Below are 17311 nucleotides of genomic sequence, written 5' to 3' on the forward strand. Positions count from 1 at the left end.
TTGTTAGGGCCACACTTGGAATACAGTGTGCAATTCTGGTCACCCTAAAATAGAAAGGATATTATTAAACTAGAAAGAATGCAGAAAAGGTTTACTAGGATGCTACCGGGACTTGATGGTTTACATTATAAGAAGAAGCTGGGCAGACTGGGACTTTTTTCCCTGGAGTGTAGGAAGCTTAGGGGTGATCTTATAGAGGTCTATAAAATAATGTGGAGCAATAGATAAGCTAGATAGTCAACACCTTTTCCCAAAGGTAGGGAAGTCTAAAACCTAGACTTAGAAAGGTTTAAGGTGAAAGGGGAGAGATACAAAAAGGTCCAGAGGGGCAATTTTTTCACTGTGTGTTTGGAGTGAGCTGCCAGAGGCAGTAGTAGAGGCAGGTGCAATTTTGTCTTTTAAAAAGAATTTAGACAGTTACATGGGTAAGATGGGATATGGGCCAAATGTGAGCAATTGGGACCAGCTTGATGGTAAAAACTGGGCAGCATGGACAAATTTGGCCAAAGGATCTGTTTGCATGCTGTAAACCTCTGAGTCTATGACTGGACCCTGAATAAATCAAATTCATCTGAAAGAGTGGATTTCTGATCCATGGTTAAAACGTTTTAAAATGTAAGTTCAGCTTTAAAAAGTTGCTGATGTTCAAGATAACAGTACCTTTTATTTGAAGACAGGTTTTACTCACGCTTGTTTTGGCAGGCTCCCATTGCAATGGTGCTCCTGCTCAGCTTGGAAATTTTAAACAATGGCTGCTGCTTTGATCAAGTGTCCGCAGACTTCTCCATTTCAGTGTTCTAGGGTCACAAAAGTGAGGAATCTTGGCCTTTGCTGGTCTTTAAAGCTGATTCTTTAATCGCGATTCTTCCAAATTCATTTTTTTCTCCTTCTGAGAGTGAGTTTGGATGCCACGTGTTCAAGCACCAAGTCAGGAATCTGGCTGGCCGCTTCCCGAAACAGGCTGCTCTGACTTTTAGAAGACTGAAAACTTTTTAAAAACTAGTTCTGGCCAGAAATTTGATTTTCTTTTAGCTCACCCCTGCTAGATCCTTTAACTCTGTGGGTATCCAAACTGGACATCTATGCAATCTCTGGAGTCCTCAGCTGCACAGTGGAGTTTTTTTCTCCTGCCCTCTGTTTCCAATTTTGCTGTGGAGCTTCTCTCGGGCGATCTCCCTCTGTGTCTTCACTTCATGTGTTTTCAGTCAGGTCACAATGCTGCTCCTTTAATTTTCCAGCTTTTTAATTTCTGCTCCAGCTTCTAAGGTTTTGGGTTTTTCCAAGAGCTGCCACCGTGTTGTAGATTGTTGGAAACCATTCGGTCGGCCCTAATGAAGTCTTTGTAGTCTTATACAGTTTAGGTGTATGTATTTATTAACTACAGTATCGATGTACATTTTTACAGCAGCAGTTGTTTCTATGCTTGCTTGTGCATATGCCTCTGTCCAACACATTGACACCTAATTGTTCGTCATGTGTTCTCTTACATCACTGTGTAGACAGCACTGTACTCAGTCCCATGTCCATCCTGTATGTACAGTAAGAAGTCCCACAACACCAGGTTAAAGTCCAACAGGTTTATTTGGCAGCAAAAGCCACTAGCTTTCGGAGCGCTGCCCCTTCGTCAGGTGAGTGGGAGCTCTATTCACAAACAGGGCATATAAAGACACACTCAAGTTACAAAATAATGGTTGGAATGCGAGTCTTTACAGGTAATCAAGTCTTAAAGGTACAGACAATGTGAGTGGAGAGAGGGTTAAGCACAGGTTAAAGAGATGTGTCCTGTCTCCAGACAGGATAGTTAGTGAGATTTTGCAAACCCAGGCAAGTCATGGGGATTACAGATAGTGTGACATGAACCCAAGATCCCGGTTGAGGCCGTCCTTATGTGTGCGGAACTTGGCTATCATGGTAGCCATGATATATGATAGCCAAGTTCCGCACACATGAGGACGGCCTCAACCGGGATCTTGGGTTCATGTCACACTATCTGTAATCCCCACGACTTGCCTGGCCTTGCAAAGTCTCACTAACTGTCCTGTCTGGAGACAATACACACCTCTTTAACCTGTGCTTAACGCTCTTTCCACTCACATTGTCTGTACCTTTAAGACTTGATTACCTGTAAAGACTCGCATTCCAACCATTATTTTGTAACTTGAGTTTGTGTCTTTATATGCCCTGTTTGTGAACAGAACTCCCACTTACCTGACGAAGGAGCAGCGCTCCGAAAGCTAGTCGCTAATAACTAATTAGCAAATAAACCTGTTGGACTTTAACCTGGTGTTGTGGGACTTCTTACTGTGTTTACCCCAGTCCAACGCCGGCATCTCCACATCATCCTGTATGTGCCAAACCCTTACACTACACTCACCACTGCTATAAAGGTGGTTATGTAGTAAATATATTCATTTTTAAATCATTATGCTTGTGTTGATAACAAATGGAGAGCAGATCGAGTAAAGTTCTCAGCAGCGCGTGGGGGGTCTGTTCCTAAAAATGATCTGCGAAAGAACTATGGAGAATTGTTTTTAACTTGGATGCAGTTACATTGCCTTCAGGCTGAGTGTGCTGTGTATACAATTTTCACAACAGTAATCAAAAGATTTTGAGTTGCAGACATCAGTGAAAAATAAATCATAAGATTCTGTCTGATCTTAATTCCTAGTTACAGCATTCAGATTATACAATGTCAATTTTTAAGCACTAAATTCTCACTTTGCGATGTTATTTACATTGCTCAATTCAAATTATTAGATAACGTCAGCACAACATAGGAGCAGACTGTTTAGAATTAACATGACTGCCTTTTTTGGGGAGAGAAAGCTTTTAGTTGAGACATTCTTTTTATTTCATGTTGCTTTAACTAGTTCAGAAACATGTGGGCACATGACTGGGAGAGGTTACTGAGTATAAGGAAGCTAAACTGTCTGATATACATGGTGAAAATGACGTAGTTACTGCAATCTGGTGATTAACGACTACCCTTGTTGAGTTGTATCCTATTGTTGGGTTCTGGTTCCTTGCAATTAATTCTGCGTCTCATTAGTGCCCACGAATGTATAAGTTGACTTTTCTTTGCCTTGTTATTTAAATAGAGTCCTCTTGTGTCTGCAAGTTCCATCTGGTGCTGCTGAGTATCTTCAGTGCTTTGGGCAAACATTCACAGGCGTATGTTCACATTCACAGTATAACTGGTGTAGTCAAATGTTATTACTGATGACCTCATTGTGGTGTGACTTGCTGTCTGGTTGGCTGGTGTTAGTGTTTAAAGCTTCAATTGTTTGCAGCGAAGGCTGACATGCTTTAAGGAAGTGTGAGCAATACACTGGCTTATTTTTGATAGGATAGATGAATTGCTGTTGTCTCCAAAAATTCAGTGAGTATTTTTTAAATGGTTCTTATATTTTGTGATGGTGTGATGTACTTCCTGGAAACTAGAGCATAATGCTAATGGATCTATGCAGTGTGAAAGTATATTTAGTATAGGCAGCGCAGCATCTGTACAAACTGCTGAAGTTAAAGTAAATCACATTTTACTAGCAGTGAGCTATGAACATGACCAATAAGAAACAACCTAATTGTTGTTTTTCTTTCCGTTTACAGATCTTTGTCAAATGAACAGCAGCTGATCCAAGCAGTTTAGCAGATGAGCAGATTCCACTGGATAACAGAGAATCTGTCAGGGTATGCTGACATGGCCCATATACAACTTCAAATACTTGATTAATTTAATGATCTAGAAAAGGATTAAGATACACCATGGAGCTTGTGGCTACAGGTTCAAAACAATGAGTTCATAGCCATCTTATCAGGGAAGCTTAATCAAAGGCGAGCCTGAATGTTTGGCAGAACACTGGACAAATAAGGAATACATGACGCAACATTTGACAAAGTGTTCTGGCAGAAGCTGACATGTTTGTGTTTTTAAAAGATCTCCGTGCTGGTACTGGCTTTATAATACTTGAAGAATATTGTGCTGAAAGCTGAGTTCTGTAATTATGACTCCTTTTTAGCTTTCAATTATTGCCAAGTGATGGGAATATCTACTTACAATGGAAGAAAATAAATTCTGCATCTGGTATTGTGAAAGCTGAATTCCTATTCTGTGAGTCCACAATACTGTGGCTGGATTCAAGACGTAAGCAACAGCTCGTACAATGGTGCACGGCGAGTTGTGACAAATTACTCCCAAATGGATTGAAGCTATGTGAGGCACTGTTTTAAAACTTGTGCCGTAACAAAAGGAAGTATTGGCTCGGATATCAGTTTCGGACTATAGTTTCGTTATGGAATTTCGAGGAGTGACCACTGAACATCTGCCCCCTGCTGTGATTTTTAATGGCCACTTGAGGGACTGCCAGAACAACATTAAATTTGTCTTTTGTGATGTGATGTGAGATGATTTTCCCTTTCAGTTAAATGTCAAAATGACAGTTTTGCTATAAAACGCTTACGACTAGAGTCCAAAAGACTTGGCCAAGATGTCCTGGAGGAAGGGTTATTTCACGCCGAACAATAACCTTCAGGGTATGTTTATGCCACGCAGCACAACTTCTATCGCAGCAAGTAAGGGACTGATGAATGAGCCTGGGCAGAATAGCTGCTTTCTCAACAGTGCATTGCAGGTGAGTAGCTCTTATTTGATACATGGTACTGCAAGATATATACAGCACAATTACTTGTTTAACTGTTTGGTTTTAATTTTAACGAGAATGCATTGATAAACTTCTTAGGCAAATGATTTGCAACATCAATAAGTGAGGTATTTTATTTTGCTGAGAAAAATAAGGTACGGGCATATTGAGAAAATAAGAATCTCAGTGGGGTGGAGGTGCAGCGGAATCTGGGAGTACAAATATGCAAATCACAAAGTTGCACGCAAAGCAATACAGCCATAATATAAGCAAACCAAGCGCTGCAATTTATTTGTAGAGGGATAGAAATGAAAATTAAAGAAGTTATGCTAAACTTCGACTAATGATCTGGAGGACTGTGTTCATATCCTTCCATGGCAACTGGTTAATTTAAATTCAGTTAATAAATAAATCTGAAATAAAAAGCTAGTATTGGTATTTGTGATGATGAAACTACTAGATTGTTTAAAAGCCATCTGGTTCCTGATTTTTCTAAGGGAAAAAAATCTGCCACCCATAACCAGTCTGACCAGTTTGATTCTAGAATCCGAGCAATGTTGTTGACTCTTAATTGCTCCCCAAAGTGGTCTAGCAAGCCACTCAATTAAGGACAGCTGGGGATGAGCAATGAAAGTCTGCTGTGTCAGCAATGCCCGCATACCTTGAATGAAGAAATTAAAAAACCTTGAACTTAGACCACACTTTGCGGACTGTGCGCGATTCTGGTTGCCACATTGTAAAAAGGATATAGAGGCACTCGGTAGTGCAAAAAAGACATAGAAATAATTTTGCAAGTTTCATCCTTCTATCAGGAAATGATGAACAGGCTGGGCTTTTTTCTCTTTGAAAGCGAGAATTGAGGGATAAAAACACAGGTCATCAAAATTATGAAAGGGTTTGATAGAGTAAACACAGACCGTGTGTCTTCACTTGTGGGGAAGATCGAAACTAGAAGCCAGTGATATAATGTAGTCACCAAGAAAGCAAATGGGCCATTTAGAAGATACCTCTTTCCTCAGAGTGGTGGAAATGTGGAATTTAGAGTCGTAGACAGAATCATAGTCATAAAGCATAGAAACAGACCCTTCAGCCCACCATGCTGACTATCAAATACCAATCTCTACTAATCCCATTTACCAGCATTGGACCAGAGCCTACTATGCCTTGGCGATTTAAGTGCATATCCGATGCTTCTTAAATGTTGTGAGAGTACCTGCCTCCACCGCCCTCTCAGACAGCATGTTCCATATTTCCATCACCCGCTGGGTTAAAAAAAAATTCCTCGGATCCACCTACTCCTCACCTGAAACCTATGCCCTTTGGTCTTCGATACCACCACCATGGGAAAAAGATTCTTATGATCTATCCTATCGATGCCTCTCAATTTTGTATACCATTATCAGTTCCTTCCTCAGCCTTCTCTGCTCTCGGAAAAACAAACCCAGCTATTCTTGCTACCATAGAGAGTGGTTAAGGTTAATATTGAAGAAACATTTAAGTGGAAGCTAGATGATCCTTTTTTGGGGAAGGGAATAAAGGGTTATGTTGATGAGAGTTCGATGAAGGATGCTCAAATGGTGAATGAACACTGCCCTGGACCGGTTGGTCCATAGATGTGCAGGTTAGGTTGATTGGCCATGTTAAATTGGCCCTAGTGTCAGGGGACTAGCAGGGTAACTATGTGGGGTTAAAGGAATAGGGTCTGGGTGGAATTGTGGTTAGTGCAGACTTGATGGGCTGAATGGTCTCCTTCTGCACTGTAGGGATTCAATGATAAATGGTCTGCTCCTGTACATGTCTCCTGTACATGTTCCATGTTGTTCTTTAATACTCCAGGAGAATGATTATTTCATTAGCAGATTGGGTTTGTACTCGTTGAAGTTTAGAAGGCTGAGAGGTGATCTTATAGGGGCATATAAGATAATGAAGGGGCTGGATAGGGTAGAAGTGGAGAGATTCTTTCCACTTAAAAAGGAAACCAGAGCTAGAGGGCACAGCCTCAAAATAAAGGGGGGGTCAGTTTAGGACAGAGTTGAGGAGGAACTTCTTCTCTCAGAGGGTGGTGAATCTCTGGAATTCCCTGCCCACTGAAGTGGTGGATGCTACCTCGTTGAATATGTTTAAGTCACGGTTAGATGGATTTCTGATCGGTAGGGGAATTAAGGGTTATGGGGAGCAGGCGGGTAAGTGGAACTGATTCACTTCAGATCAGCCATGATCTTATTGAATGGCGGGGCAGGCTCGAGGGGCGAGATGGCCTACTCCTGCTCCTATTTCTTATGTTCTTATGTTCATCACCGATGTAACTGTCTGCAACTTCAAAAAACCCAAAGGCAGCTTTCTCCTATGAGCCCATTGTTTTAATTTTTTTGCCTCACTGTCTTGCTATTCTCGTAAATTATGTTTAACTTCGATGTAGGTTTGATTAATTGAAGGTTTACTAAACTTGAATTTTTGCTTAACTGCCTTGCCAAGATTCTAAAAGATGGAAAAACTCACCATTTTTATGTTTATTTGTAATTACCAACAAAATGTGTATCATTATAACAGTAAACTATTCTAGATTAAGATTGGTGTGAATCCTATTGCCAGTTGAAATTAATTTACTTGGCCTCAGACCTTCCTGAGAGGGGAGTTGAGGGTAGTGGGAGACTGGAACTCACTGCTTGAAGGAGTGGTTGAGTCAGTAACTCTCGTAACATTTGAAAAGTGTTTAGATATTCATTTGCACTGCTGTAACCTCCAGGTCTATAGATCAAGCGCTGGAAAATGGGGTTAGTGTAGTCAGATCTTTGTTGACCAGTGTGGACGTGATGGGCTGAATGGCCTTTTCCTCTGCTGTAAGCATCTACGAATCTATGCATCCTCGGCAGGTAGAGGGCAGGGTATCCTCAATGCTCTTGTGCTACTGATGAGCATCCAGTTTTCCCGTCTGCAGTTATGGGGAACCTGTTTACTGCTTGCTCACGGCCTAATTGAGATGGAGAGCCCCTCTGAGTAGCTGCAGGTGTTACAGAGCTGTGTTTGTATGCAGATGAAACATTGACACAGCTAAAGTTCCATGCTGTGCACTCAACTCTTTAACCCTGAAATCTACAAAGGCTGAAACTAAGCTTTTTATTCTTGTTTGCAATTCCGCCATTTTGCTAACATAACGTGCAAGGTGAAATACTGGACCATTTTGTGTGTTCTGTTTGGGATAGCTCTGCCATGGATCCCTGCCATACTTCTCATCTTCCTGACGCCAGTGGTTCAACTATTAAATAATCTAGCTGGAGAATAAGGGGCATGTAACAATGTCTTCAGGGTCATTTATATTGAGGTATTGCTGTAGTAGAGACAGCGAGTTTTGGTGTACATTTGTCAGGTGATAACATTGGAGGAAGTATCAGTTTCTTTGGGGTCGAGAGAAGAAAGTGAAGCAATGAATGCCATGAATTAGGGACAATAATTTGTCAAGAAAAATTGTAATATTTGACAATTGTGAAAGCATCAGAGCAGCCAAAGCTGGAGCTGTTAGAGCTGAAACGTGGGGAAAAAAAAGGAAAAATATACTTGTTTAAAAGCCTAAATTGCATTTACTGGAATAATCGTCAGACGAGAGCATATTATGATTAGCAACTTGAAAATCCTGGCTTTTGTTCACTAAAGCTAAGAAGGTTACGGGACTTGAAATTGAAGTGTTAAATTGTGAATGGTGAGTCATCAGTAAGAGGCCAGAAGCTTAGTGTTGTTGCTGAAGGTTGGTGAATTTTTTTCATTTGACTCTGGGAAACAATACCATAAGCAGTTGTTGAAGTTGGTTCAGTTTGATAAACACTTGAAGAAGAAGAATATTGAAGAGGAAGTGAAATCTTGTGGATAAGAGCACTCGAGTGAAGTGAACAATGGTGCAGGCAATATTGGCAAAAACGGCCTCCTTCCGTGCTTTGGTTTCCATGTGAATTATTGTTTTCAGTGACAGGTGTAATTTTCTTCTCTGTTTAGCATCTTGGCACTGCTGCTTTAAAGATGCGATATAAGTGCACATTCGTGGTTAATATTTACAAAATGTAATTCTAGTTGTGTGATTGATAGAGGACTATGGATGAGATGGTGTGCCTGGGCATCTGCAATCCTGGTCTTACTGGGCAGTGGTGAACTGGTTTGGGAGGCATTGCCAGTGATGTCTTGGCAAATTTCTGCAGTGCATCCTGGACATAGTACATCCTGCAACCCATACCTCTGTGGTGGATGTTTTAGCTAGTTGCTCGAGTACCGATCAGGCAATCTATTCTGACCTGGATGCTGTTGAGCTTTTGGACTGAGGTTGCAGCTACATCCATCCAGGCAAGTGGCGAATTCCACCACTTCCTCACTTATGCGAAATAAGTTGTAGAGAGAGAGGCTCAGGGAACCTGGAAGTGAGTCACTGGCAGAATATCCAGTATCTTACCTGCTCGAGCCAAGGCATTTGAGTACTTGTCTGAAACACTCAACTCTTTCTACATTCCAAAATTACTAAAAACTGATCGATAAAACAACCATGTATTTTTAATCGCAAAAAACTACCATATATTTTTAATTGCAAAGGTAGATTTTTCGAAGTGTATTTTAAAGGCTGACATTGTTTAGGTGTAAAAAATGAAAAGGTTTCATAATTGCTAGATCTGTTAAAGTGCAGGGTCTAATATTTCTAGTGATCTGTCTGAGTTGTTTTGGTAATGAAATCCTACACTTCAAGTGTACAAATCTGTCCAAATGACTGGTGAATGGTATCGAACAGCACATCCCCATGGCTGTTCACAACAGGGAGAGTATTGACTGTACTGAATCAGCCCATGCTTGCAAAACTCAGAACATAAGGAGGGATTTTCCTGTCCCACCCACTGCAGGAATCACAGAGGGACAGAAAATTTGACAGACCAGCAAAAGACTAACAGGACCGGAAAATCCTGCTCATACTGTTCAACATTAGATATGATTCCGTGATTGTGTAGCACTTAACTGAACAACCTGAGTATGCTGGGCATTATGCTAACAGCCAATTTAGGATTTTCAGTCGGGCTTACAAGAGTCTCACTTAGTTTGCTAAAAGCTACATATATTCCTACTCAGGACCCTATCTTCTGCAAACAGAAGTCCCCTCAGGTTCTAATATGTTTCAACAAGGTCGCCTTTTGTTCTTCTAAAGTCCAATGGCTCCAGGCCCAACCTGTACAACATTTTCTCATAGAATAACTCCCTCATTCCAGGAATGAGTCAAGTGAACCTTCTCTGCAATGCTTCTAATACAGTTATGCCTGTTCTTAAATATGAACTACAAAACTGTAAACTGCACTCTAGGTGTCATAGGGGTCTAAAGCACATGAAAGGTCCTTTGGCCCATCATGTGGCGTCAGTTAAAAGCAACCATCTAACTATTCTAATCCCATTTTCCAGTACTTGGCCCGTAGCCTTGTATGCCTTGGCATCGCAAGTTAACATCTAACTATTTTTAAATGTTATGAGGGTCTTTGCCTCCACCACCCTTTCAGGCAGTGAGTTCCAGACTCCCACCACCTTCTGGATGAAAAGGTTTTTCCTCAAATCCCCTCGCAACTGCCTGCCCCTTACCATAAATCTATGCCCTCTTGTCATTAATCCCTACACCAAGGGGAAAAGTTTGTTCCTGTCTACACAATGCCCCTCCTAATTTTATACATCTCAATCATGTCTCCTCTCAGTCTCCTTTGTCCCAAGGAAAACAGCCCCAGTCTATTTGAGCTCTAATGAAGAGTTATCCCAACTTGAAACGTTAGCACTGTTCTCTCTTCACAGATGCTGTCAGACATGCTGAGATTTTCCAACATTTTTTATTTTTGTCCCAGTCTATCCAATCTCTCTTCATAAATAAAACTCTCCAGCTCATCCAGCAGCCTGGTAAATTTCCTCTGCATCCTTTCTAGTGCTATCACATCCCTCCTATAATGTGGATTATCCCTTCAATAATGTGGATTATCCCTCCTATAATGGGACATTGGCACCAGTATTGGGGAAGAGGGGACCTGTTCCAATGGGACAGTCTTCATCTGAATTGTACTGGGGCCAGAGTCCTGGCGAATCGTGTAACTAGGGCTGTAGATGGGCCTTTAAACTAAATAGTGGGGGGGAGGGTTCAGTTGTATGGAGAATTAGAAAATCAAAGTTTGAAGGAAAGGGTAGAAGTGCAGGTTAATGGAGCTGAGGGCTCAGGAGAGGTTAGTAAAGTTTCCAGACCACGTAATAGAACAGAGAGTATAGAAGGTGGCAGGAATCTAACCTGAGATAGAGCAAAAAAGGTGACAAGTATGAGAAAGGAGGTGGACAATCCAGGACTGACGGTGTTGTATCTAAATGCGCGCAGTATACGGAACAAGGTAATTGAGTTTGTTGCGCACATTGAAATTGGCCGGTTCGATGTTGTGGGCATCACAGAAATGTGGCTGCAAGGGGATCAGGGCTGGGATCTAAATATCCAAGGATATGTGTCCTATCGAAAGGACAGGCAGATGGGCAAAGGGGGCGCGGTTGCATTGTTAATAAGGAATGAAATTAAATTGATAGCAAGAAGTGATATAGGATCAGAAGGCATAGAATCTCTGTGGGTAGAGTTGAGGAATCGCAAAGGTGAAGACCCTAATGGGAGTTATGTACAGGCCCCCAGCAGTAGTCAGGATGTGAGGCAGAAAATAAATCGGGAGATAGAAAAGGCATATAAAAAAAGGCAATATTATAATAATCATGAGGGACTTCAATATGCAGGTGGACTGGGAAAATCAGGTAGGTAGTGGATCCTAAGAAAAGGAATTTGTGGAATGTCTAAGAGATGGTTTTTTGGAGCAGCTTGTGACAGAGCCTACTAGGGAACGGGCAATTCTGGATTTGGTGATGTGTAATGAGGCAGATTTGATTAGGGAACTTAAGGTGAAAGAACCGTTAGGGAGCAGTGACCACAATATGATAGAATTTACCCTGCAGTTTGAGAGGGAGAAGCTGGAATCAGGTGTAACGGTATTACAATTAAATAAAGGTAACTACAAAGACATGAGGGAGGAGCTGGCCAGAGTTGATTGGAAAGTGAGCCTAGCAGGGAAGATAGTGGAACAGCAATGGCAGGAGTTATTTGGGAGGCACAACAGAAATTCATCCCAAGGAGGAGGAAACATATTAAGGGAAGGACGAGGCATCCATGGCTGACGAGGGAAGTCGAGGACAGCATAAAAGCAAAAGAAAAAGCATACAAAGTGGCAAAGATTTGTGGGAAGTCTTTAAAAGCAAGCAAGAACAACTAAAAAAGCAATTGGGGGGGAGAAGATGAAATATAAGTGTAAGCTAGCTAGTAATATAAAAGAAGAACATAGAACATAGAAAAGCTACAGCACAAACAGGCCCTTCGGCCCACAAGTTGCGCCGAACATGTCCCTATCTTCTAGGCTTACCTATAACCCTCTATCTTACTAACTTCCATGAACTTATCCAAACGCCTCTTAAAAGACCCTATCGAATCCGCCTCCACCACCACTACCGGCAGCCGATTCCACTCACCCACCACCCTCTGAGTGAAAAGCTTACCCCTAACATCTCCTCTGTACCTACTCCCCAGCACCCTAAACCTGTGACCTCTTGTGGCAACCATTTCAGCCCTGGCTAAAAGCCTCTGAGAATCTACTATCAATACCCCTCAACATCTTATACACCCCTATCAGGTCACCCCTCACCCTTCGCCTCTCCAAGGAGAAAAGACCTTGCTCTCTCAGCCTATCCTCATAAAGCATGCCACCTAATCCAGGCAACATCCTTGTAAATCTCCTCTGCACCCTTTCTATGGCTTCCACATCCTTTCTGTAATGAGGCGACCACACCTGGGCACAGTACTCCAGGTGGGGTCTGACCAGGGTCCTTTACAGCTGCAGCATTATCTCCCGATTTCTAAACTCAGTTCCTCTATTGATGAAGGCCAGTATTCCATACGCCTTCTTAACCACAGCGTCCACCTGCGACGCTGCTTTGAGCGTCCTATGAACCCGGACCCCAAGATCCTTCTGATCTTCCACACTGCCAAGCGTCTTACATAGAAACATAGAAAAACTACAGCACAAACAGGCCCTTCGGCCCCACAAGTTGTGCCGAGCATATCCCTACCTTCTAGGCCTACCTATAACCCTCCATCCTATTAAGTCCCATGTACTCATCCAGAAGTCTCTTAAAAGACCCTATTGAGTTTGCCTCCACCACCACTGATGGCAGCCGATTCCACTCGCCCACCACCCTCTGTGTGAAAAACTTCCCCCTAACATTTCCCCTGGACCTACCCCCCAGCACCTTAAACCTGTGTCCTCTTGTAGCAGCCATTTCCACCTTAATAATATTACCCGTAATATTATATTCTTTCATCCTATTCGACCTGCCAAAATGACCTGCAACTGCTGACATCCCTCTACACTATCCACAACACCACCAACCTTTGTGTCATCAGCAAACTTGCCAACCCATCCTTCCACTTCCTCATCCAGGTCATTTATAAAAATCACAAAGAGCAAGGGTCCCAGAACAGATCCCTGGGGCACTCCACTGGTGACCAACCTCCATGCTGAAAAAGACCCATCTACAACCACTCTTTGCCTTCTGTGGGCAAGCCAGTTCTGAATCCACAAAGCAATGTCCCCTTGTATCCCATGCCCCTTCACTTTCTCAATGGGCCTTGCATGGGGCACCTTATCAAGCGCCTTGCTGAAATCCATATAAACTACATCTACTGCTCTTCCCTCGTCTCAGTGTCTAGTTACAGCTTCAAAAAATTCAATTAGGCTCTTAAGGCATGACCTGCCTTGGACAAAGCCGTGCTGGCTATTTCTGATCATACTATTCCTTTCCAGATGTTCATAAATCCTGCCTCTCAGGATCTTCTCCATCAACTTACCAACCACTGAGGTTAGACTCACCGGTCTATAATTTCCCAGGCTATCTCTTCCCCCTTTCTTGAATAACGGAACCACATCTGCAATCCTCCGCAACCTCTCCTGTCTCCATTGATGACGCAAAGATCATCGCCAGAGGCTCAGCAATCTCTTCCCTCGCCTCCCACAGTAACCTGGGGTACATCCCATCCGTTCCCGGCGATTTATCTAACTTGATGCTTTTCAAAAGCTCCAACACATCCTCTTTCCTAATGTCCACATGCTCGATCTTCTCAGTCCACTGCAAGTCTGCACTGCAACTACCAAGATCCTTTTCCACTGTGAATACTGAAGCAAAGTATTCATTGAATACCTCTGCCATTTCTACCGGTTCTATACAGACTTTCCCACCGTCACATTTGATAGGTCCTACTCCTTCACATCTTATCCTCTTGCTCTTAACAAACTTGTAGAATGCCTAGGGATTTTCCTTTATCCTGTCTGCCAAGGCCTTCTCATGACCCCTTCTTGCTCTTCTAATTTCCCTCTTAAGTTCCTTCCTACGAGTCGTATACTCTTCTAGATTTCTAACATTACCTAGCTCCCTTTTGTAGGCTTTTCTTTTCTTCTTGACTAAATTCGTTACAGCTTTAGTGCACCATGGTTCCTGTGACCTACCATAACTCCCCTGTCTCACTGGAACGTTGCTGTGTTCCAGACAAATTTTCCTTGAAAATTTGCCACATTTCTTCTGTACATTTCCCTGAGAAAACCTCCTTCCAATTTATGCCTCTAAGTTCCTGCCTAATAGCCTCATAATTGCCCTTACTCCAAATAAATACTTTCCTAGCTTGACTGATCTTATCTCTCTCCAATGCTAATGTAAAGGAGATAGAGTTATGATCACTATCCCCAAAATGCTCTCCCACTGAGAGATCTGGCACCTGCCCAGGTTCATTTCCTAATACCAAATCAAGTACAGCCTCTCCTCTTGTAGGCTTATCCACATATTGTGTCAGGAAGCCCTCCTGAACACACCTAACAAACTCCTCCCCATCTAAACCCCTTACCCTAGGGATATTCCAATCGATATTTGGAAAATTAAAATCTCCCATCACGACCACTCTGTTATTATCACATCTCTCCAGAATCTGCTTCCCAATCTGCTCTTTCACATCCCTGCTACTATTGGGCGGCCTATAGAAAACACCCAGTAAAGTTATTGACCCCTTCCTGTTGCGAACCTCCACCCACAGAGATTCCGTAGACAATCCCTCTGTAAAACCACAAACAGCAAGGGCCTAACGCTGATCGCTGCGGGACCTCACTGGACACAGTCTTCCAGTCAGAAAAACACCCCTCAACCATCACCCTCTGCTTCCTGCCACTCAGCCAATTCTGGATCCCATTTGCCAAATTTCCGTGGATCTTTGGTGAAGTCTCACCTCTCTGTGCTCTTTATTGAAGTTTCCCCTCTCTCTCCATGCTCTTTACTGAGGTCTCATCTCTTTTTGAGTTCTTTGTTGAAGTCTCGCCTCTCTTTCTCTGCGCTCTTTGTTGAAGTCTCACCTCTTGCAATAAACAATAATATTCCATTTGCCTTCCGAATTTCTTGCTGTAGCTGCACAATTAACTTGTAATTCATGTACCAGGACACCCAGATTGCTCTGTAAACCCAGGTTCTACAATCTGTCTCAATTTAGATAGTGTGATTTTTTTTCATCCTTCCGAAGTGGACAAGTTCACTTGTCATATCCTTGTTCATGAGTCACTAAAAACTAGCATGTAGGTGCAACAATCGATTAGGAGAGTACATGGTATGCTGAACTTCATTACAAGGGGATTTGAGTACATAAGTTAAGATGGCTTGCTGAAATTGTATAGAATCTTGGTGAGGTTACACCCGGGGTATTGTGTACAGTTTTGGTCTCCTTAGCCAGGAAGGATATACTTACCGTGGAGTGGGTGCAACAAAAGTTCACACTAATCCATGGGATGTTGGGATTGTTTTATGAGGAGAGATTGAGGAAATTGGGCCTGTAGCTTTTCGAATTTCAAGGCATGAAAAGTTATTTAATTGACACTTGCACCCTGTCACGCCTTGCAAGAATTTTGTATGGTCTACTCTTCCTGAGTTCACATTTTTGCATATTATACTTCATCTGCCATATTTTGCCCACTCATTTAACCGATCCCTAATGCTTCCTCTTCCGAACTTATTTTCCTCCCTATTTTTGTACCATCAGCAAAGTTTGGCACCTTGAGGCACTCCCTTCTTCACTGAGATTAAATTTAGAGGTTAGATCCTGCTCCTATGGGAGGATAAGAAAGTATTCCTTTCCCATTGTGTTTCTATTTAAATTTTTGGTAGACAGCGAGAAATCAGAAAATGTATTTCGCTTGAAAGTGAATTCCTTTCTCATACTTGGCTTCTCTTTTTAATTACAGGTATCGAGCTGTTTATATTTTTTCTAAAATTGAATAGTGAAAGTGTTATTGATTAAATCATGGAAGAATTTAAATAACTTGTTTCCATAAACATTTCTCCAAAGGTTCTTTGGCATCTTGATATTTTTCGAAGAAGTTTCAGGCAGTTGACCACTCACAAATGTATGGGAGATTCCTGCATCTTTTGTGCTCTCAAGGTAAGAGCATTTTATTATGCTTGCTTTATTGTAATCTAAACTTTTTATTTTGGTAAGAATTTAAAATTCCTAATTCTTGCTCTTTGTTTTGCTCTGCATCATGATTTGGAAAAAATGGCATAGAATTCATAGAATTTTAATGATGCCATTATGGTCACATTTGACGACCATATTGCTGAACAGGTTTTAACAGGTCCTTCAAGTCATTGAGGGGAAGACTTGCATATAAGATTTTGCAGTGGTTGTTTGCCACTCAACTGAAGAGTTTGTAATAACAGTTTGGAACTTAGTGTTATCTATCAGTTTACGTTGCCTTGAAGTTGAAGGTATTTAGCATAACTTAATGATGGCCATGAGTAAATCTGATTGAGTTAAGCTATCAATATTTGAGAAGATGAGTGGAACTCCGAGACAAGCAATCATAAAATCCCTACCGTGCAGAAGGAGGTAATTTGGCCCATTGAGCCTGCACCAACAACTATCCCTCCCAGGCCCTATCCCTGTAATCCCACATATTTCCCCTGCTAATTCCCCTGACACTAATGGACAAGTTCGCATAGCCAATCAACCTAACCCGCACATCTTTTGACTTGAGTCTTTGCCCACATTTTTGATGTTGCTGAAATATTTTTAAAACTTGAAATTGAAATTTCTTCCAATCAACCAAAGGATGTATCTTTCAAATCTAATTTAAAAAAGGGGAACTAGATTACTGTCTTAACCAATAAATGTTCGCTGCTTGTTTCATTATCTATTCCTGTAATTAACATGAGTCTTACTATCTCCAGCAAAACCTTCTCGAACTAATTTCCAACCTGCGCATATCAACTGACTCTCAAACTCACAAAACAGTTCCATAACAAAAAGAAAATATTTGCTGCAATAAAAAGTGCAGCCACTTTAAATACTGATTTGTTTTACTTTGCTAACCAATTAATAGAATTATTGTCAGGCCCACATATGTCCACCCTGGTTGCTGGCATGTTTTGTTTGTGTATGAAAAGTTTAGATTGCCATGCTGTTCCATCAGTTGCTAATCGAATTTAATTATGGGGCAGATCATTGCCATTGATATTGCTTGCACTTCAGTAAACTGCTGTTGATAATTTTTCAAGATCTTGGACTTGCTTAA

General features: G+C 41.7%; 1 protein-coding gene across 5 annotated transcripts in view; it reads left to right on the plus strand.

Moving 5' to 3' along the window:
- The window catches only part of usp54a (ubiquitin specific peptidase 54a), a 132327-nt gene that overhangs the window by 36000 nt on the left and 79016 nt on the right, over positions 1–17311 (plus strand). For all 5 annotated transcript variants that reach the window (XM_078199341.1, XM_078199339.1, XM_078199342.1 and 2 more), the window contains exons 2-3: positions 3607–4628; positions 16087–16179. In XM_078199341.1, the coding sequence (XP_078055467.1) occupies positions 4485–4628; positions 16087–16179 (237 nt within the window). In that variant the 5' untranslated portion in view covers positions 3607–4484. The remainder of the gene's footprint in view (positions 1–3606; positions 4629–16086; positions 16180–17311) is intronic.

Source organism: Mustelus asterias, chromosome 28 (assembly GCF_964213995.1).
Source record: "Mustelus asterias chromosome 28, sMusAst1.hap1.1, whole genome shotgun sequence".
Lineage (NCBI taxonomy): Eukaryota > Metazoa > Chordata > Chondrichthyes > Carcharhiniformes > Triakidae > Mustelus > Mustelus asterias.